The following is a 23,182-nucleotide window of genomic DNA, read 5'->3' on the forward strand; positions in this document are numbered from 1 at the left end:
TGTTTTCTTTTTATATGTTTTTTACTTGTCAAAAAACATAACTTTAATCTTTCTTAAGAAAGTTTATTTCATTTCTTGACAAAGAGTTTAGGTAGAAAAGTATAACAAAATTGGTAATTTCCCACTACATGCAATGTCAAGGTCAGTAAGCCTATGGAAAAATTCACTTCAAGTTTTCTTCTAAAATGACTGCTTGTGTATATAATATTGTATTTGCTCTACTAACCTGGCTTGCTATGGGAAACCATGTCAGAAATTCCTAACAGAATGTGCTCTATTTTTTTTTAATCTCCTTTAAAAGTTTTTATTTTAGTTATCAAAGAGTGCAATAATATTACAATTTGAAGCACTTGGTTTCCCTGATCAAGCTGTCATAAATTGTTTGTGAAACTAATAGTGAAAGTTGTGCATAATGTTATTGCTATTGCTCTTAGCAGAAGAATTATTGTTATCAATTTCAACTCTTTCTGCCTTTTGTTTTTAAATATACTTTTTTTTTATTTGACATTTCATTAATTTTAATTCAATTCATACAATAAGTACCTGGGGACCGAGCCTTGCTCGGTTGAATGATTTGTCAAGGAAAGTTAATTTTTACCTGAGATCATTTTGGAAACATTTTCGTAATGACAAAAATGAGTGATGAAGAAACCAATTCGTTTTCCATTGCATTTTTTGCATAAAACAATTGACCTATTATTGGCTGAGAAGAAAGTCTTTGCAGTGTAACTTCTCCAATGGTTATGTTGTGACATTTAATATTGCAGTTTATACATAAAATCTAGGAACATTTAAGTAGAACTTTTGTTATGCTCTAATTTCATTTTTTTTTCAAACTTCTTAGATTCATCTAACATCAAAAGATGCTAAATCTCTAGGTTACAGGGTAAAGCATGGATTTTGTAACGAAGTAAAATACTGCACTTTTCCCAGATGGACTTGAAATCATTGCCTTAATGTTTAAAGATGGTTTCATCAAAATCCATTTTTGGACACAAAAGCAGAGTTGTAAAGCCTAAAAAAATTTACAATTCTAATAAATAACTAATAATAATAATTTAGTTTCAAAATAAATGATACACTACATAATTTTGGAGTACCGTATATTGGACTAAATCTAAGTTATTTGTCTATTGAAGTTCAATGATTTTACTAAAATAGATTTGTTGGTTCATGTAGATAGTTGAAATATATTTTAATAGTGGGATTAAAGCTGCAGAGTATTTCACAGGAATAATGGGAAAAAAAAAAAAGAGTTTCAAGACAAGATTATCATTTAGAATAGCTTGTTTTTTTGTGGGTTTTTTTTAGGGGGGGGGGAAGGAGTGCAAAAGATCGTTGTTAAAATAAATGTCAAACTTGTCACTATAAAGGTCAAACTCTTGTATGAAAAGCTTCATCAATAAATAATCAGTAAATACACCCAAACTCTATACATTATAATAATACAGCTTGTCTTTGAGTCCGAAGAAGAGGAGTGCAGTATTTCCCTGCTGCGACCTACATTATTTGTCACACCCTTTTTGTAGTGCGGTCTTGATAGCATATGTCCATGATGGAGCACAAACATCTTTCTGCTACAAACAGACCACAAAAACTATTAGCGGCTTTTCCCCTTCTGTTGCTGCTTAAAAGGGTATTTACAATTACAGTAATACAGTGCAATTCATAAATATTCATCTCTTTCAATTTGAACTTTAACAATATCTAAAAAAAAAAAAAAAAAGATTTCAATTGCTCTTCCAAAATCTACTCCATTTTCTCTACCTTTATTTTCTTTTCGCTCTTGCAACTAAATACCAGCATTATAGTTTAGGCTCTATTAAATGAGAAGTGCACTATTAGAAACACCTAGGCATAAGGAAAGTGATTAATTACTGACAAAAAATTAAATAAAATTTGCCAAGATCTGTTTAGGTATTGTTTTATGCAGGTTTTTTGTCTACAAATTATTTACACATTAATTGTTGTGAGCAGTGTAGGTGACTTTTACTTTTGGTAAAAAGTCTTGTAGAGCTTACATAACATTGGTGCGCAAATGTTTAATTAGGCCTATTGGTTCATTAAAACCCTCTCTTAATTACAAAGAAATGTTTTAGTCTAGTTCTCTAAGCCTGTGACATCAGCGAAAAGATGGAGGTGTACATTTTTTTTTCCTTTGATGTCATTCCAAACATTTTCATTCATCAGAATATGTGTAGCCAAAATTAATTTTATGATAATGAAACATTTTCAAACATATATAACTGTTGACCTCAAGTTTTCTCCATGTGGCCAAAAAACTGAGAATTTTTTTTTCTTATTTATAGACATATACCTTGAAATTTAAAGAAAATTGTATGAGCTGTTTTAGAAATAGAGTTTTGGTTGGTCGTTGTGCTGGCCACATGATACCCTTGTTAAACACTCAGCCACAGAAACAGATACCTCCTCTCCTATACACATTTTTAGTACAACAACCAGTAATCTTTGTTGTGCTTCTGGAAGGGCACCTTTTTTACACAGTCCTCCTATTAGCTCTCATTTGGCAACAGTCATCCTCCAAACTGGAGATGTGTCCAACCCAGCATAATATTACTTACCTAATTAATAAATTCATGACAAATTTCAGATTTCTAGGGAAAAAATATTTTTTAATTTTCACTGTTTTACTAAGATATTCATTTCTGAATAAGTAACAAAATCCAGTATTTTAAAGTATATCCTCGTTTTTACACATTAAAAATAAAGTTCTTAAACTGCTTATTATTATTACTGATTTTGCATAGGGCCTCTTCCATGCTACTTAAGCATGCTAGTTTTATGTTTTCCAATTCATTGTTTCTTTTTAGACTTACTTGTGTTTAAACAACCACATACAGTTATTGAATCCTAAAGTCATTCCAAATCCGGAAAGATTTTCTCCAGAAAGGTGGCTTAGAGAAGATGGGGAAACAGACAAACTTCACCCATATTTGCTAACACCATTTAGTTTAGGCCGGAGAATGTGTGCAGGTACAGTAAGCAGTTTAGCTTTATCAACATCATTTAATATTATGAAAGAATGTCTGCAGTAATGGAAATCAAGTAGTAGTGAAAAGTTACTGCATGTCTGCAAGTATTTATGGCTTTTTACTCCTTTTGTCTTTGCTTTAATTCTTATTAAGCAGCTCACAAATAAACTTCAACACAGTGCTGGTATATAATAATAAGGCTTGTTTTCGAGTCCGAAGATTGAGTAATGCAGTATTTCCCGTGGAAATCATTGTTAATTGCAATGCGTGTAAGAGAAATCTTTGTTAACTGCAATATGGTCGAGTGGATTAAAAAAAAAATGTTTGGGGGAAAGGAATCTTTAAAAACTCAGAATAATGAAAACATGTTAGATGAGAATAGTAATAACTAAAAATGCTCATAGTTATTTGGCATTCTGTTACAGTTTCATAGACCTTTGTTGATAATTATCAGTGACAGAAACACTTAAATCAATGGCAAGTAAAACCCCTCTTCCTCAAAATGATAGATTAAATAAAGTGTTTTTTGTTGTTCTTTTTAAAAATAAGGTTAGTGGTTAGCCTGTTCACTAATTATGGAACTGTCTTAAAACATTACTGAGTATAGTCCTGTAATGAAAGGCAGTTTTAATGTGACATCCACATCCAATGTCTTTGATTCACATGGTGGAGTTTGTTCTTGTGCTTTTTGAAACTTATTACATAGAGTGCCAAAATTAATTAAAATCCAGTTCACTGGTAAAATAAATATAACTAGAACTTAAAACTACCCTGGAAGAAGCTTTTAATCTGCATCAGCATTTTGATGAATGGCCAGTAATATACATAACTATAATTGTATTCTAGTGTATTTAGGATTAGAATATCGGTATTTCTTTATCAAGCATTCAAATCAAGTTTTAAGGTTTATTAATTTTTCTTTTAGGTCGACGTTTTGCAGAGCAAGAGCTTGTGATGATGATTGCTAAAATTTTAACTCAATTCAAGATGGAGTGGCATCATGAAAAATTAAAACAAAGATTCAGAATTTTACAATTTCCAGATCAAGAAGTGAAAATAACATTTAGCCCAAGAGATTCATAAATTTTTATTTTGCATACAGTTTTATACAATAAAAATCATTAAACTGTTAGAAATACATAGAGCAGATATAACCTTATTTTACACTATCATTTCTTTTCATTTATTGCCTTAAAGAAAAATTATTTTTACCATGAAATACATTTTTGTATCTTGTATATGCATATAATAATTTCTTGTTACTAAAAACCATTAGATAAAGCACACCCTAAAGTTTGGCTATAAGTTTTTTTAAGTGAAAAAAAAATGTATCTTACTTCCTGATTTTTGTAAGGAAAAAAAAATGTATCTTACTTCCTGATTTTTGTAAGGAAAAAAAATGTCTTTCCATAATTTTTGTTTTAGTCATGATCATGAACATACTTTGTGTATCAATATGTGCTTGGGAGCTATAAAATGTCAACACGCTAAGCAGTATTTTTGAAAGTGAGTCAATGGAAACTTACTGTCAAGACCAGTCAATTGAATATAGAAAATGTGAACAATAGTGTAGCCCACTTTTCAAATATATAAACATTTCTGTAGTTTATATCTCCAAGACTTCTTTTTTTTTAACTGTGCAATATTCTATATGTAGTAGTAAAAAAAAATGTAAGCCAAGAAATATTTAATTCAAGAGTTTGTCTTTCACATTGTCAAAACTAAAAGTGTTATTAAAAATCCTTTTCAACCATGTTCTGTAGAATGTACAGCCCCTTTGGCCTTCTGAATGTAACCTTTTTATTTAAAATTAAAAATATAAACCATTTTAAAACAAGACTTAAAAGTATACTATGACAACTCTAATAAGATGGGAGTTTATAAAAATGAAGATGGTAACTATAAATAAATGTAAAAAAAAAAAAAAGTTTCATTATTTGTTAAAAATGTATTAAAAATATAGTTTTAATAAATATATGTATATTTGTGTTGTTAGGTACCTTAGCTACTTAAAGTATGCTAAAAAAAATAAGTACAAGTACTGGTACCAGTATACAGATGCTTTTTTTTTTTAATGATGTAGTAGGAAAATTATTTATAGTTTGTAAATAAATGACCATTGCCAAAGAGTATAGTCACTTTGTCCATCTCAGTTTACATCATAATTTAAGTGGGGGAAAAGTTGGATGTCATGCATTATCTTCACTTTGGATTTGATGTGATTGCTGGCAATCATGTTATTTCAATGTACATTTTATATGGAGGAAGTTGTTGTCATTGGTATTTGTAATTTTCTGATTGTACTACTTTTGGATTGACAATGTACTAAACAGACCCAAGAGTTTATGAGAAAACACAAACTCATTTTGCTATTTTGCTTTTAAATGTATATACAAAATTATGACAAATACATTTTGCAAATCAATTTGTCTATATTAACAGTATTAGATTTAACAAATAAAAACAATTTTGAAATAATTTTACTGTGATCATGCTTTTTTTATTTTAAATGTCTACTTTTGCAAATTATGAAAAATAAAACACAAATGTATGTTAATTCCCCTTAGTAAAATGGTAACCATTAATACACACAGTGGTAAGCAATTTAGTATTTACTAGTCTCAACTTAGTAGGCAAGCAAACAAGAAAAGAAAAAGACCCAATGGTACTGTTACAAAGTATCATTGCCACTGATATTATTGCCTGACTGCTGGACTGTTGTACTTCCACTCAATAATGTCCTATTTCCTGAATTATCTTCTGCTTTTGGTGCCCCCTGAATGACCACAATTTTTGGTGGTCCCGTTGAATTGTTGGTAGATAAAGATGGCTGTTGTGTAGTGACCAGTTTAACAAGGGGAGTACTTGGTGTTTGAGGTGTTATAGGAGTTGAAGGCCTGGCTTGGGACACTATGACAAACTTTTGACCAGAGACACCTGTAGGTGTGGATGGTAAAGAAGATAATGGACGTGAGTTAAGTGGTGTAATAGATGGAGAAGGATTCAGAAATGGAGATGATAATAATGGCACTGGGGTACTAGGTTGCTGGATGACGATCTGTGGAGGTCTCTGAAATAAAAAACAATTTATTTGAAGATGATAGTAAAAAACTTATAATTATTTTTTTTTTATAAATTAATGCTTCCCTTTTTTTTAAAAACAAATAATTGGCTTGGACTGACAAAAAATCCATGAGTTTAAAAAACTGAATAAGTATCTTTGTAACCAATGAGCTTAAAAACCACAATTCAACCAACTTCTTATAAGTTTGCTACTAATACATTTACAAACCTGAGTTAGTTGTAATGAAGATCTTGAGGTAGTCAGGGGGTGAACTGAGGATGTCGTGCTAGACAAACTTTTTTCTTTTTGAGAGAACATGGAGTAGAGCAAGGGACCCAAGTAGCCGTAGGCAACATTAAACTCATCCACTGTTTCAGTGCTGTTATGGAAGGATTTCAGCACAGGGGGCAAATATTTCTAGGAAAAAAAATATTTATGTAGAACATAAAGCTCATATTACAATCCATAGTCATATGTGTGTATGTTTTACTCTAAATACATAGAACTAAGTAAAAAAAAAAAAAAAATACCAGAAGCTGTCTTTTTATATGTTCAACTGCAATTTTATCTACACTGTTTAATGCTGTGCCTTCATGAACTCCTTTCATTCTCTCCCCAAGAATGCAGATGTAAGGAAGTAAACAGGACTTGATGACCTAGAAAAAATCATTCCAACTACAAACATTGTAGGAGAATAATGACAGGGCTGTATAACATAATAATGGCTCTTGTAAAACAAGTGATAATTAACTGAGTAGCATTATTAAATATGAAAAAAGAAGAGTCCAATGATTGCATAACTTAAAAAGTAAAAGATGAATGAAATAAAAAATGAATAGAAGACTAGAATATTTTAGGATATGAAAAAGAACTGATGACTAATTAATGTACCTCTGGTCCTAGTTCACCCAATCCAGCAAGAGCTCCATACTGTGTAGCTAAGGCAGCATTTTCAGTTTGAATAGCTTTACTAAACTTTTTGGTTACTCTGGCTTGTATATTATTGGTATTATTGCTATAGTTTCTAAGGAATTGAAACATGAAAAGTACTTTATTAATATTTGTTAACACTGCTATATAATAAAACTAAATATTATTAATTCACACACACACACACAAACACACTTGTATGTATATAGATCTATATAAAGGCCTTTTTTGTTGACAACTTTAAAGACCTATGATAAAAAAAGATGCCCATCAACAATTATTTTTTCTTTCTTTTCATTACCAATAAAGAGACACATTATATCTGAGGAATGCTAAAGACATCAGTTCTGATGTGGTAACAAACATGTTTTTTTTCTACTTTTAATGTCCAACCTACTAAGGATACTGTATTTGAAATGTCTTTATAGCTCTATTAATTCTTAGGATAGAGAAATAATGTGTTTAAAAGGAAAATACTTGCAAGAACTAAGAAAGAAAATATATGTACATCATCTTCTAAGTCTAGATCTAAAAGCCTTTCATTGGAATATAAAGTCTAGTAGATCTACATATTTGCTTAGCCAGGATTCTTTCTAGAATGGAGGGGGAATAGGGTGGGGTAAAAATTAATTAATTATAACTAGAAAAATAATTGCTCTATAATTTGTATGAGGAAGGAACTGGTGAATTGCCTTTTTTTAAATAGTATTTTTTAAAATGTTTTTCTTGTCTTGTTTAAATATTAAACCTAAACAATTTTAATAAACATAGATTTTTAATATTCAAAAAGCGTCTTGCGTCTTTTAATTTTTCTTTAATCATGCCTATGGTATAATACCAGAAGGAGAGAGAGAAAAAAAGGTCAAGCTCTAACAATATGCCAAAATCATGACCATCATATTGATGATAGCTATCAAGTCTTGAAAAGAGAGTTGTTGAATGCCTATGGTCATAATGCTACAACTTTCAGAAAGAAATACTTTGACAATATACCATCAGTAGATATAGAACCTCAAACTACCATTAATATGGAGAAAGATTTTTTTAATAAATGGGTAAAACTAAAAAAAGTGGGAAATTCTTATGAGGGATTAAAAAATTTCATTTTGTTAGATAACTTTATTAACAAGTGTGATCACCAACTTCAGTCATTCATTAAAGAGAGAAATCCAAATTGTTTAGATGAAGTAACAGAAATAATGAGAATTTATAAAAATGCTTATCCAACTAATCCATTCTCTACTAAAGATAAGAATAAGGTAGATTTAATAGGATACACAAGTGAGAAAAAAGTCAGAAGAAATGATAGATATTTTAGGGAAACTGAAGATAGGTTTGAAAATAGAAATAGAGATAGAAATGGAAGATCAAAATCTAGGGATAATCATTATGAGGAAATAACTTGTTTCAATTGCAATAAGAAAGGTCACATAGCTTCCCATTGCAAAAAAACAACATATTATAAAGCAAATGAGAGAAACTCAGAGATAGAAATCAAAACAGAAGCAGCAGTAAACATAGAGATAGGAATCAAACAAGTAGAGTTTACTATACTAATGAAAACCAGGATAGAGCTTATAGTGATGAGGATAGTGAAATTGAGCAATTAAATTATGGTAACACTATAGAAGAAATTAACATGGTTGAGGGAAAGAAATACTTTTAAACTATTCAAAGGTCTAGTAAATGGAAAATCTATAAATTTTATCAGGGACACAGCATGCACAACAATTGCAATTCATTCCAAATTTGTAGAACCATGGTGTTATTTAGATTACATGAAAAAGGTTAGATTATTAGATGGCAGTATTAAGAAATTTAAGGCTTGCAGAATTTTTATTAAGACACCTTTTTTCACTGGTTACTGTAATGCTGTAGCAATACCTAGTTTGACACAAGATATGTTATTGGGAAACATTAGAGGAATTAAGTCTTGTACCATGAGGGACATTAACAGATGGCAAAACAAATATGAACAGTTATTGAACAGAAATGTGTTAAACAGAAATACTAGACAATACAATAGACCTATGAATAACTCATACAATAAAAGAAACATGACTTGTTATAATTGTCATAAGCAAGGACATTTTGCTAGAGAATGTTGGAGTGGGTCTTATACCAATCAGAAGATAGCGAGTTCTAGTTGTAGATTTGGTGGAAGAATTAACCAAAGTAGAAACAAATACAATGATCATAGATCAAATGGATACAGAGCTTATGATAAACAAAATGACAGGACAAGATATGATGTAAAATAAATAAGTATTCTGAATATGGAATCGTGATCAGGTTTAAACTTGTCTATTAAAGTTTATAATATGGAACAAAAGAATTTTAAATTAAAGTATTTAAGTTGATTAATTAAATATTTGACTATAATGATAATGAGTAGATTCTATGATGTGACATTCCATAGAATAGTAATAATATGTTTGAAACTTTTAAAGTTATAAAACTAAAGTGAAAGTACCTCTTGTATTTATTGAAATATGGATATTAATGATGATTGATAATTTTAAATTGGATATATGCTGTCTAGATTGACATACACTTACATATGGAAGTGATACTTGTAAATACTATGTATATAGTACATTGCTGTTTGATATTATGTTGTAATATTAATTAACATAGCACAATTTATATGTTATGGAAAAGGTAAATTTGATGTTAAGCATTTAAAAGTAAGTATGGATATTTTTTTTTTGTGAATCATTTCATATATCATTGACGAAAGTTAGTTCAATGGAAAAGGGTGAGTATAAAAGAAAAATGGACAAAAGCGTATAAAAGGGTGGTAAGGAAAAGCTTATTGAATGTGGAAATAAAGTCTATAATTGTTTTTGAAATATTGTATTTTGTCAGATTACTGCCAGTGGAGAACATTTGTGAGAAGTGTATGACGTGCCCATGAGATGCCACATTGCTATGATGAACTGTTACTGTTTACTAATGAAGATGATTCTGGAATTTTGGAAGTAACGGTGTAATGTTATGAACATTGACATAAACATGAGGAACTGTCAAGCCAAGATGAAGATGTCAAGATTTTATGTTTGTTGTCTTCCCCTTAAATTGCAAATGCCCTTGTAAGACTTGACAGTAGTGGAAAAATATTGACATATTTTTTTTTTCAAGGGGGGGAGGAATCTGTTAGACACCTTATTTATAGTTTAGTTATTTAGCGACGCACCATAGAAGACGCATATTGAACGGGACTAGTGACGTTTGGGATATGTTGGGTTAGAGACCGGAAATTAGTTAGCGATATAATCCTCTAGGGTAACGACGTGTTTGGTGACAGAGACTTTTACTGTGGTCTTTTCTTAGAATAAATACATGGTACATTGTTCTTCAGCGTTGACTACATCTCTTTACTAGTTAAAACCGATGTGTTTGTTTTGTCTGGATTGTTGATCAACTACACGGAATACACCCGAACAATAACACCCAAACGCTTGCAGAGTAATTGGTTGAAATTCAACAGTCATCCATAGTTGACCTCAAGACAGCCTGAACAAGCAACATCACACTCTGTATGACATTGTTCACTGACCCCCTTTCATTCAGATATAACAAAGTTTAGTTAGACATTCACATTTAGGCTTGCACCTAATACCACTCTCATCATTTATATCTGATTTACAGCAGATGTATGCCAAAAAAATTGAAGCCTAAGACAGATTACCAGCAAGTGCTATTAAATAACTTACCTACAAATCTGTGCCACTAAACGTGCTGCAAAATCTCGTAATGCCCAATGGTTGTCCATATCTGGCCTGAGACACAGCTGACGACTTACAACACATGTCATAACAGTGGGTAGTAGGTCATGCAGCTGTATTCATATAATAGGAAAACATCAGTTTACTAAAGCACTTTTGTTAGACAAGCTTTTTAAAATAAGTCTGATTATTCATCACTTACATATTTGTCTAAATAAATTGTTTGATTGTCCAGCAAAGATTTAACCATCCTCATCAAATAGATCAACAAAGCTAAATTATTTTGAACTGCGTTAATTTTGACACCTTCAGATGCAAAGGCTACAAATCTTGGAAGCATCTGATGAAGGCCTGGGTCAAACTGCAAACTTTGTAAAGCCTCCTACATAAAAAAAAATATAAATAAATCCTTATCACAAAATAAAAAAGAAAATGAATAAAATAAAAAGGTAATGTATTAAAAGTTAAAAGATAATATTTGCACAACTTACAGATCGTTTCTGCTCATCTGGCCCAACACAGCTCTCTGTTATTTCCTTGTAATAAAATTGTTGCTCCTAGAATGATGATAAAATTAATAAAATATTTATGATAAATCCATTCCACTATAAAAACAAATTACCTCTAATATTTATATATATAATAATATACATATGGCCTGCTCCTGCATCCACACACTTATTTTTGCCAGAATCCTTAATAATCAACGGAATGGCACAAGTTATAAACCTAAGCACTGTACACTTTTTGAGGACCTGTGAGTTCTAGTAATCCTTAGGAAAATTCATTTGCCTTGCTCCTGCCATGGAACAATCCAAAAGGGAATCCCCTTTTCAAAACTTAGCCGTCCCCTATTACACACATTCTTTTTTGGACTATCAGTTGTAACTGATAAGAATAAAATATCTTTCTTTTGTCCCCTTCCACAACATTTCATTGGTTCTTCATCAGTTAAAATCTTGACTCGGAATGAAGTCCTTATCTAGAGCTACCGCTTAATTACACACACAAACTTTTTTGTCCCATTTGTTGTAATCCACAAAGAAAAAAATATGTCCCCTCTTTACAAAAGATAGAATATCTGATACCAATGTTTTGCTATGGTTGGTATTGTTTATTTTTAACTTTTTTTTCATCCTTCAATGGAACAGCCTGAAACCTGTTAAGTTAGACTGTCCCATTTGTTGTTCAAATGAGAAAAATTAGCATTCTCAGATGGCCCTCTTTATATTGTTCTACTCACACTACAGGACAATTTATTTTTGTATGAGACCCCCACCTCCCCAACTTACAACCACAATCTATTTGGCCCTTACATTCTTCATTGGAATGGTCCACATTAGAGCTACTCCAACACAACTATTTTGTATCTTCCAATAAAACAACACCTTCCCCACACACACACAAACAATACATTTTTTTGGTCCTTGAATTCTAGAAAAGCTTTAAGTAGCGCATGCCTGGTTAGTTTGCCATGAACATTTAAAAAATTATTATTCAGTGTAACAGAAAGCATTATAATGACCCACATAATTATTTCGACATCCTCATTTGGAACATACTCCCTACAACACCACACTTGTCAACCCTTAAATTATAGAAACCCTTAAGGAGGATGCACTTCTGGTTAGTGAAACCAGAATTTTTGGTCTCCTTCAAACAGTTCAAAAGGGACATCACTATTGGCAAATTTAGTCCATTCTTTACAAATGATTTTTTCATCAATAAAAAAAATCTAGACCAATATTTAGAGTTGTACCTAAAACTTACATAGACACATAGAACCCAATCCCATGAACCATTTTACATAAAAAATCTCTCTCCCCTTTTCCAACAAAAACACACACACATTTTTATTATGCCCTCTAATTGACAGTTCGTGAGATTTTTATAAACACAGAGTATATGTAGATTTAGATCTAGTATTTATAAAATAGTGCGACACATTAATCTTAGGCTAGAGACTTAACATTGCAATTCATACAGAAATTCAGTGTTCTCGACAAACAAACAAAAAAGATATATCCATTTCCTTTTACATTATCTCATTGTTGTTGTTTTTTATTTCTACAGTGTTTTACTTCAAAAAAGAAAAAAGGGAAAAGAAAATGTGTAAAAAAAAAAAAAAAAAAAAAAAAAAAAAAAAAAAAAAAAAAAAAAAAAGCTGGAGTACAAGAAATGCAACAATGAGTGTTTTTGGATGCTTAAAAAAAGGAAGGAAGTACAATTTTATGCTATTAAACACCTTTGTGCAAACATATTGGGACAAAGCTGCAAAAAAATCATCTCGTAAAACTTAGATTGTGAAAAGAATTTAATTGTTCCAGGTAAACCATAAGTGGTTATGAGTCAGTGAGTATTGTTTGTATCGAAAGTACCTAGTGAGGACCAGCATTGTTAAAATGTATTATTGGCCTCCTTCAGTCATAGAACGACTATGGTTTATCTCGAACACTTTTTCAAATGGCTGCGGAGCCCTATTTTGGAGAGACATTTCCGTCCACATATATTGCAGGTCAAGGTGGCTTTCGCTTTGGTGGTAGAGGAGCCGGCCATTTTCTGTATGGCATGCTTTTCTTCAAGAGATGAGGCCCCTGTTTTCTCAATGTTCATAGCTTTCTTGGTCACCGTCTCTCTCCAACTAGTGCGGTCTAAGGCTATGTCTTCCCAATGGTCTGTATCAATGTTCACTGATTTTAAATCCCTTTTTATCACATTCACATAGTGGAGATGGGGGCGACCAGTTTTTCTTGAGCCAGACGCAAGGTGCCCATACAGAATTATTTTCGGGATGCGTTTGTCCTCCATCCAGCAACCATGTCCGAGCCAGCACAGGCGTTGCCTGAGGACAGTAAAGATGCTGGGAAAGCCTGTTCTTGCGAGGATCTCAGTATTGCAAACTATTTCTTTCCTTGTTATTTTCAAGATCTTACGAAGGCAGCGCAAGTAGAGTGAGTTTAGTTTTCTCTCTTGTTTTGTGTAGGTAGTCCACAACTCACTGCTGTACAGTAGCATGCTAAGAATGCATGCCTTGTAGACCTCCATTTTGGTCGCTGTGATGAGCTTCTGGTTTTCCCAAACTCTTGGTAGGAGTCTAGCGCAGGTTGATGCCGCCTTCACTATGCATTTTTTAACACCTCTTCTTTAGACAGGTCATCTTGAATTGTAGATCCAAGGTAGCAGAATTCATTTATGGCATCTAGCTTGTTATCGTCAATGAGGATGGACGGTGGTGCTGTAGCAGGTGGTCCCATAACATTACTTTTCTTTGTGCTAATGGTTAGGCCATACTCTATGCAAGCCTTAGAGAAGCGGGACATTTGTGACTGAAGCTCCTCTTGTGAGCGTTGTCCGCGAATAGCATATCTCTTACGAGGGTGGTTCTGATTTTAGTTTTGACCCTCAGTCTGGCAATATTTAGGAGTTTGCCATCAAATCTGTAATGAAGATAGATGCTTTTGGTGGATTTGTCAAACGCGTTGTGGATTAGCATTGAAAAGAGTATTCCAAAGAGAGTTGGGGCCAGGGCACATCCTTGTTTGACTCCACTGTTTATACTGAAACTTTCGGAGCAGGCACCGTACTTTGGTGGAAAGAGACAATAATATTTAGCAGCTTGGGTGGACAGCCTATTATCTGAGTAGATCAAAGGCATTTGTCAGGTCAATGAATGCAATGTACAAAGGCATTCTTTGTTCTCTGCACTTTTCCTGAAGTTGACGGATGTTAAAATGTATAAGTTGGTACTTTCAATAAAAGCAATTTAAAGAAGCAAGCAGATTATTAACAATATGCTACTATCCTGTGAACCAATGGTGGTTGAGCAGAACAGCGCTTGGCTTCTAAACCCAGATGTTCCAGGTTTGAATTTCTGTGAAGTCTGGAATTTTTTAATTTTAGGACGCCCCTGAGTTCACCTCTAATGGGTACCTGACTTTAGTTGGGGAAAGTCAAGGCGGTTGGTTTTTGTGCCAACACCATTATTTTACCATTGGCCATAGATACAGATCTATCTGGTCTGAAAAAGGTACTTTACTTTATTGTGAACCCAAAGTTGATGAACCAAGGGTCAATGAACCAAATGTAAGTGAGCCATTTGTTAAGTGAACCTTTTTAGTAAGCGAAGTATGTGTGAAACAGTTGTGTGTTCACCAAATGTTGGATGAATCATTTGTCAGGGGAATCATTTGATGGAAGAAATAGTCATTGAACCACTTGTTGTGGATCTACAACTCTAAGTTTTGCCCAACCAAGTAAAAAAAAAAACAAAAAAAAAAAAACCTTACCACAGAAAGTTCATGGGTGGCTAAATTCTTCAACATAACAGCCTCTTTATGTTTATGGTAATGCTTATGTTTGTTGCCTTCTATGTGAGAAGCTTTGGCAGCTCTGTTGGCAGTGACTTTTAGATTGGTGTCAAAAATTTCTTGCTTTTGAAGATCTTTGGTGTATGGAGGTGGATTTTCAGGTAATGCTGGTTGAACACCATCTATTGCAAGCCAATGAGCTAAAAAAAATCATGAATAATCAGACCAATCAGAAGTAATAATAATAATAATAATAATCTTTATTGTCCGTATGGAAATTAGTCTTACAATTTGTGCATTACACCAAACAAAAAACATTATAACTATAAGAAACCAAAGTGTACATTCACACCAGACTCACTCATAATTTACATGTGAAAAAGTTTATACCAGATTGTTCTTATTTAATGATTTGATTGCATAAAGCTATGTTATTTAATACAATTCTGACCAACTTTCAAACATAGATTCACACACATATACAGGCATATAGAAGTTATATTTATATACAAATAAATAACTGTACAACCTTTTTTATTGCCAATGAAAGTAAGAGTGGCAAATTTAAAATGAAAAGGAACATGAGTAGGTGAAGTGTAACCTTTCTTATTCAATAAATAAGAATATTGAACCTTTTAAGGTGACATCTGAGGGAATTTTAGGCAGTGGATCACCAACAACAGCATGAAGATCAACTTCTTTTTCTTCAGTGAAGAATATTTCATGTCCACCACCTGAAGCATGTCTAAATGGTATGTATCCATCTTTATTTGTATGCCCATAAACAGGCTGAAACAAAACAATATAAGTGAGATATGTTATGTCTGATGGCTTTTGATTTCTAAACATTTACCTTATAGTGTAAAAACAAAGGACATTTCCTTTCACTTTGGTCCACCAGGGTTTTCAATTTTATATATATACGAGGAGATACGCATGCTGTGCTATGGTTGAAACCCTCTGATATAGAGCATGCACTAACAGATCTTAGGCCCATCAGTTATAGCCTGCTTGTCTGCCTACATTATAATGACCCCCCCCCCCCCCCCCCCCCAATCATCATCTGAGCTCTGCCTGTGGTCCCTTCTGGGGCATAGGCCACCAACCAGCTTCCTCTAGGCATCTCGGTTCTGGGGGAGTCTCTCCAACTGTTCCCAAGTCTTGCCCGTCTGCTTCCAAATCACGGTATCATGTATTCCTGGGCCGTCCCCTCTTTCTCTTCCTTGGAGGTACCTGGTTATTTTGAATGCAGGCTTGCGAAGGGTGTGACCTATCCATCTCCAGTGTCTCTGAAGGATATCTACTTTAATGGGCTGCTGCTTTGTTCTTTGCTACAGTTCCTCATTCGAGATCTTGTCTGGCCAGCAGATCATAAGAATCTTCCTCAGGTAGGTATAGATAAATAACTGGCTTTTTTTCTTGGTGGTGATGGTGGTTCTCCAGGTCTCTTTTCCATTAAGTACTATTGGCTTAACAATGGTGTTAAAGAGTCTGATCTTGGTGGTGGTGATTATTTCCCTAGATCCCCAGGTGTTCTTCAGCACATGGAAGGCTGCTCAAGCTTTAGGTAGGTTGCCTAGTCATGTGGTTTGCACGCTGGACTGTCATTTGGATTTATCGATGGTCCGTGGTTCAAGCCCTGCTCGCTTCCATCCCCCGTCGTCCTGTGGGAGGTTTGGACTAGGAAGTAAACTATCTTCAAATCTGAAGGAACATCCGAAACATGTGTCACTATCTGATCTGTGCATGATTTCTCCTTTCGAAAGCCGGCTTGTTGGTCACAGAGATGTGGATCTACAGCATCTTTCATTCGGTTTAGCAGAATGCGGTTAAACACTTTTTCCTGGAATGGACAGTAGTGTTATCCCTCGATAATTGGAGCAGGAACTAAGATTACCTTTCTTTGGGAGTTTGATGAGGTAACCCTCCTTACACTCTGGTGGCACTTCTTCTTTTTCCCATATCTTGCAGAAGAGAGGGTAGAGTAACTTAACACTGGTATGTATGTCAACTGATATCAATGTCAACTAGGATGCTGTCAGGTCCTGCAGATTTGCCATTCTTCAATTCCTTGATTGTGTTGCGAATCTGTTGCTTGGTGGTGGACTGCACTTGATAGGTAGATATCTCTGGTGGGTTTGCAGGAGTAGGTCTGTTAAGAAGCTCCTGGAAATACTGAATCCATCTCTTCTTTTGCCCTTCTTCATCTTTTATCATGTCACCATTTTTGTCCTTTACTGGTCTGTCTGGCATGGCAAATTTTCCAGATAACTTTTTGATGACTAGTACAGGTATTTGGTACTGTTCTGAAGGGCTGCTTCTTTTGTCAGTGCTTCAATGTAGTTCTGCCTGTATGTTCTGATGCTACGCTTGACATTCCTATCTTTTTCAGCATATTCTTTTTGTGATTTTCTTCTCTCTTCTTTCCTTGATCTTCTGAAGATTGTGGGTGTATGACTTGGGACCCAGTACTTCTTGGTATGTAAAGGTTACTGTTTCTTTCACTTTCAGCCACGTCTATTCTACTGTCTCTTGTTCTAGTAGCTCTTCTAGGAGCTGGAACTTGTTTGATAGGGTGGCTTTGAACTCTTCCTGTTTTGTGCAGTCTTTCAGTGCAATGGTATTGTAGTGTTTGCATTGGCTGTGCCCACTTGTCCACGTCTTCTTCAGCTTTTGTTTCACTCGGGTGACCAGAAGATGATGATCTGAAGCAACATCTGCTCCTTGTCTTACACATACATCCTGAAGAGATTGACGGAACTTTTTCCCAATACAGACATGGTCTATTTGGTTCTCTGTTGATAGGTCTGGTGATATGGTCTATTTGGTTCCCTGTTGATAGGTCTGGTGATATACGTTGCTTTGTGTATTCGTTTGTATGGGAAGACAGTTTCTCCAATCACTAAGTTGCTTGTGGCACATATTACTGAAAATCTCTCTCCATTTTCATTCATCTCACCTAGTCCATGTTTTCCCATGATCTCTTTATATCCCCTGTTGTCATTGCCAACCTTAGCATTGAAGTCACCCATTAAGATGATGATGTTCTTTTTAGGTGTGTCATGTAGGATAGTGGTTGTCCACCTGTAGTAAAAATTGTTCTTCTGCTCCTCTTCACTTTCATTTGTTGGGGCGTAGCATTGGACATTGGAAAATGTCTAAGTTAATCCTCTTCTACACTGTCAGGAATGAGGCTGTTATTATCCATGGTTCATGTGCTTCCCATCCAATACGTGCTGAGCCTGCTTTGACAGCATCAGGGCTACTCCCTGAGTGTGTGTAGCCTCTTGCTCGTATCCTGAGTATAAAAGTAGCTCACCCAAAGTCAGTCTTTTCTGCCCAGTACCAGTCCATCTTGATTACCTTATTCCTAAGATAGTGAGGTTGTACCTTTTCATCTCAGCTGCCACTTGCGCTGTCTTCCCAATCTCATACATGGTCCAGACGTTCCATGTACAGATGGTGGTGGTGGTCCTGGTAGAGATGATGGTCTTCGGTCTGTAGGCTTCCAGATGACTGGCTTTCCCTGACATACTTCATAAACCTTCCAGCTGGAGGTCCTTCCTCTCCCAGGTCAATGACTTCTGTTGATTTGCTGTTTGGTGTTTCAGTAGCTAGTGGTTTTTCTACAGGGTAGGGTAGCTAGCCCTACCCCCAACCCTCCTCCTTTCTCAGCCGTGCTTGGGACCGTCCTATGGCAGATTTCCCACAATACACAGAGTATTATTAAATGAAATGCTTCTCCCCCATCAACAGCTGACCCTACACAGACAAAAAACAAACAAACCACTTACTTTTATTGAATCCCAAAAGTGCCATAGTTTGACCTGAATCTTTTTATTAATATTCAGTGGGAAAGCCAGCATAACAATGACATTGTAAAATTTGTTGGTATCCTCTAATAAAAAGCCTACATTCCCAGCCAGGAACTTTAAGGCCATACATTTTTTTTTAACATCCATCAATTGAAAGGCCAGTAATGCACAGTTTCAAACAAAGCACAAACATATTTTTAGTCCCCATTGCATACTAGCTTATAATAATAACCCCACACTTCACACATTACCCATAAAATAAAGAGCATCGCATGAGGTTTGCGAGACATGTTCTCCGACAAAATGAACTATGCATACCAAAAGTTGCAATGACATGGAGGCCATTACGAGGAAAGTGCACTCGCATAACTTGGCGCCACACTTTCATGGAGGACCTCAAAACAGTGGACACCAGGTGGGAAGAGGCTTCTGACATTGCCAGTGACAGATCTTTATGGAGACAGCTTGCCACCCAATGTGCCAAACGGCGCTGGAGGATCTAAGTCTAAGTAAGTAGTAAATAAATTATAGAAGCAGAAATGTTTCAAAGAAGAGACCTCACTGTTCGCAATTTAGTCCACTTTATAAAGAGATAACCTATCTCCACAAACACCGCTCTAAAAAAAACATAGAGGCCTACTTGTAGATCTAATTATTCTAAAATAGTGCTACTCATTATCATTTGAACTACAATCTTTACATTTCAAACTGTAGAAATTTTCTCCACATGGACCCACACGATTTCATACACATTTTATGTTTTTGATCTAAGGATAATTTCTCACTCTGAAAATTATCTAGATTTGAGTAGAAATATACATAATTTTTTTTTAAAAGTGGAACAAAATAATGTCACAACATAATAAGAAAGTATAATTTTGTACTTTAGACATTCAAATGTCAGCTTTAAAAAAACATATTAGGTCAAAATTTGGTAAATTTAACAGCTGCTGTTTCGATAGTGAAAATGTATCCAAAAAGTAATAGCAGGTTGAGTGTTCAAATTTTTATTATCCATTGCAAGTGGGAGAATAAGTAATGAAAACTTTTGGCTCTGATCAACATTCATGGTATATATATACATAACAAGAAAAACATAAAAAATACTTTAAAAAAAAAACAAAGCTTATATTAAGTGTAAATGTATCAATTAGTTTGGATCAGTCATATTCTTATTTGTATGACTGACCTAGACATAATAAATCTGTGATTAGAAATATTTTTTTTACCAACTGTTTTTGTTTAGCTTTTTAGCGTTTAGCTATCTCAATGCACTATGATCCTATCACTTGTCACAGCTGTGAAAGGGGGGAAAGGAGAAGGGGGTATCTTGGTGAATGTTTACACAATCGTTTTTTAAATGCTCAAGAGCAATCAAGGGGAATAATTCATCTTTTACCACCACATGTCACATTTCTTCCCTTGTTCAAGATACCAAACAAAATAATTAATTACCAATAGTTTATTAACTAACTGGTAATTTAGTTTTTTTATTCTTGTGTTATCAGGTAAAAGAAATAATTGTTCAAAATTTCTGCTTGATCCCATATTGGGTTTGGGAAAAATAATGTGTACAAACTTTTTACCATACATACAGACAGACAGAGTGAGTTAATATAAGTTTTATCTAAAACCTTGTTTTCAACGAAACCTCTGGTCAGAAGTCAGGTGTTTTACCAACTGGCCACCACACTGCCTATGAAGGATTAACTGCCTTTACATTTTTTTAAATTTTAAAGCCAAGTGACTCAGTCAGTCTAAATGATGCTAGGTAACATTATTACATACCTCAACATTTTTCATCTGCAGAGCCTGGTCAAAATCTGTGCAAGTTAATTTCAATCTTTTGTTATGCTGGCGCAATTTTTCAGCTTCCTATGTAAAAATTAAGAAATGAAAATATTACATCTAAACAAAAAAATACAAATGATAATTATACATATAAGTGTTTTTATTTTTCTGGTTTCTAAAATAAATTATTGGGGAAACAAGTAACAAATAGTTATGTACTAAGTGTTTAGAAAATATACGATCCATGTATCCTTCTGTCTTGAAAGACAAATAGATGTGCACAAATGTTGTGTTGATTGAATTAGGGAAGAATCCTCTGTGACCAAAAACAAGCAGATTCTGAAGCTGCAAACTTTCCCACAGTTCTCTTATGAAAATGCATCCTGTTTTAGAGCTATCAGATATGGGAGCTATTGGTTAGGGCATCTTTCTTCCTCTTTCTAATGATGCGTCAGTCCATTTGCTCTCGTGGTGGATCGTACTAGCACACATATACTGTCTCTATTCTGTTTGCTCTTGGGTGATTTTCAATCACATTGATGTCTGTAATCCTGAGATCCCACTTGCAGACATATCTATAGGTTAGTATTGGTCATCCCTTGGGTCTGACTTCCTCAGCACTTCCTCTGTAAGCTCAGCTCAGGCTCAGTTCAGGCATGTGGGTGACGTCTAACCCAACAAAGTTTTGTCTGTGTCAATAGAACACAGACACTGTGAATATTAGCCAAATTAAAAAACTTCCTAATTGGAGGCAGCAATGTGAAAACTATTCAATCTATGCTCTTGATACATGTATGCTGACTAGCTCTCGCTACCATAAAGCAGAGTGATAACTACACAGGCATAACATTTTCATTACTGTGGTCAATTTGGCATTTTCCCAAACTTCCTTTAATAAGTTTTCCCAAGGCTCCACGACAGAAAGATGGCATTTTTTTATGAACAGTGGTGGCAGTATATATTCATGAATATCTATGTGAAACATTAGTTAGGCTATGCTTATTTACAATAAGGAATTAGGAGCATAAAAGATAAGATTTATTTTGTTTTGTATATTTCAGGTTAGGATTTATATACCGGTACTAACAAAAACATCATAATAACAACAAAGACTAGGATTAGTTATGAAATAAAAACAGTTCATATGTTCACATCTTTAGAGACAGTCAAAGTTTGGTTAATTGAGAAGTTTTTGGACTTAGTTATTTGGTTAGCGACAGCGATGACATAGACAGATTCCCTTCAGAACTGGATTAAATGTTTGAATCATCAACACTCTTGATTGTCTCATTTCATTGTTGGACTTTAGCCTGTGTTCAGTAGGTTAGCTGGAATTAGTAGTTACCTCTGCTGAACATAGTCAACACTCTACTCAAGACACTGAGAAGAGGTGTCCAACACATGTTAGAAACAAGTTCCTCTTTTTCTTTTGATAAATTGTATTTGCTGTTCCATGCACAGTAGTGGCACAGTGGACAAAAGAGAGAAATAGACTCCTCATTGATATTTTTTTCACAAATTAAAAAAACAATCTGAAGAAAATGCTACTTAATCTGAGAAAAATGATACTTAGTATAATAGTTTTTCAACCTAAGATTTACTGATATGCTTTGTGAAATTAAATTGCAGACCTAATTTTGTAAAGTTTTCTTTATATTTTGTGCCTACTTTCTAAGGTGAGGGCGCAGTGGCTGAGTGGTTCGGCACTTGGCTTCCAAATCTGGGGTCCTGGGGTCAAATCTTTGAAGACTGGGATTAAGCTTCATTTTGTTCTTTTCCCCTGTGATGAGTGGATCTTGTCATTATATGTTACAGCACTTTGGTAGCTATGTGTTAGCAGTATATAGCCAATGTTGCTTTTGTGTGCAGTTGGTGCCAGTGCCCAGACCTAGGATACCTCCATGAGACACAGTGTTGTATGTGTTTGTTAGTGATGCAGAACTTGTAGTAGATGCCTAATTCAAGCAGTCTTTAAACCTTCTCATTTATCTTCCATATTGCAAAATGCCCAAGACAGTCTGGTCTTAGGTTTATTCTACTCTGGCTCTGAAGTCTCCTACATAGATAAAGCACTCTTTTTGAGGAATGTTTGTAATTGCTTCTTTGAAATATTTGTTTAACTTGTCTTTGTCCTCCTGAAGTAAACATAGTGTGGGAGCATAGATACAGAAAAGTGATGTTTCCTATAGCTGTCATCATACCAATACTTAAAATACCATCTGAGCCACCAACAAGAGGGACTTTGATAAGATTGTTCTTGACAGCAAAACTTACTCCATATAATCATGTCTCATTTTAATATTTTTTTCCTGAAAGAATTAGCAGAATTAGAATTAGGCTGCTATGTCAATGTGCCATCTTTTCAGTTCTTTGTTTATTACTGCAGTTTTTTTTCATATACCAGTTGAAAGTCATCCACTAGACCAGGACATATTGTCCTGACAAAGGACATATTGTCCTGACAATTTAAGTAGCCAGTTGCATTACAGGGGTTTTCTTTTTCATTTCATTTCTTTTATTGTTTGGTGCAAGTTTTCAGTGGATCAGTATTTAA

The 23,182-nt window shown here is 34.2% G+C and overlaps 1 protein-coding gene across 3 annotated transcripts in view; it reads right to left on the reverse strand.

Moving 5' to 3' along the window:
- Positions 1-4,061: 4,061 nt before the first annotated feature.
- The window catches only part of LOC106062208 (transcription initiation factor TFIID subunit 6-like), a 30,630-nt gene continuing 11,509 nt past the window's right edge, over positions 4,062-23,182 (reverse strand). For all 3 annotated transcript variants that reach the window (XM_056025708.1, XM_056025709.1, XM_013220479.2), the window contains exons 3-12: positions 20,626-20,712; positions 15,655-15,811; positions 15,002-15,222; positions 11,207-11,272; positions 10,918-11,097; positions 10,704-10,828; positions 6,949-7,081; positions 6,588-6,713; positions 6,286-6,474; positions 4,062-6,063 (exon numbers count right to left, since the gene is read on the reverse strand). In XM_056025708.1, the coding sequence (XP_055881683.1) occupies positions 5,665-6,063; positions 6,286-6,474; positions 6,588-6,713; positions 6,949-7,081; positions 10,704-10,828; positions 10,918-11,097; positions 11,207-11,272; positions 15,002-15,222; positions 15,655-15,811; positions 20,626-20,712 (1,683 nt within the window). In that variant the 3' untranslated portion in view covers positions 4,062-5,664. The remainder of the gene's footprint in view (positions 6,064-6,285; positions 6,475-6,587; positions 6,714-6,948; positions 7,082-10,703; positions 10,829-10,917; positions 11,098-11,206; positions 11,273-15,001; positions 15,223-15,654; positions 15,812-20,625; positions 20,713-23,182) is intronic.

The sequence above is a fragment of the Biomphalaria glabrata genome, chromosome 4 (genome assembly GCF_947242115.1).
Source record: "Biomphalaria glabrata chromosome 4, xgBioGlab47.1, whole genome shotgun sequence".
Lineage (NCBI taxonomy): Eukaryota > Metazoa > Mollusca > Gastropoda > Planorbidae > Biomphalaria > Biomphalaria glabrata.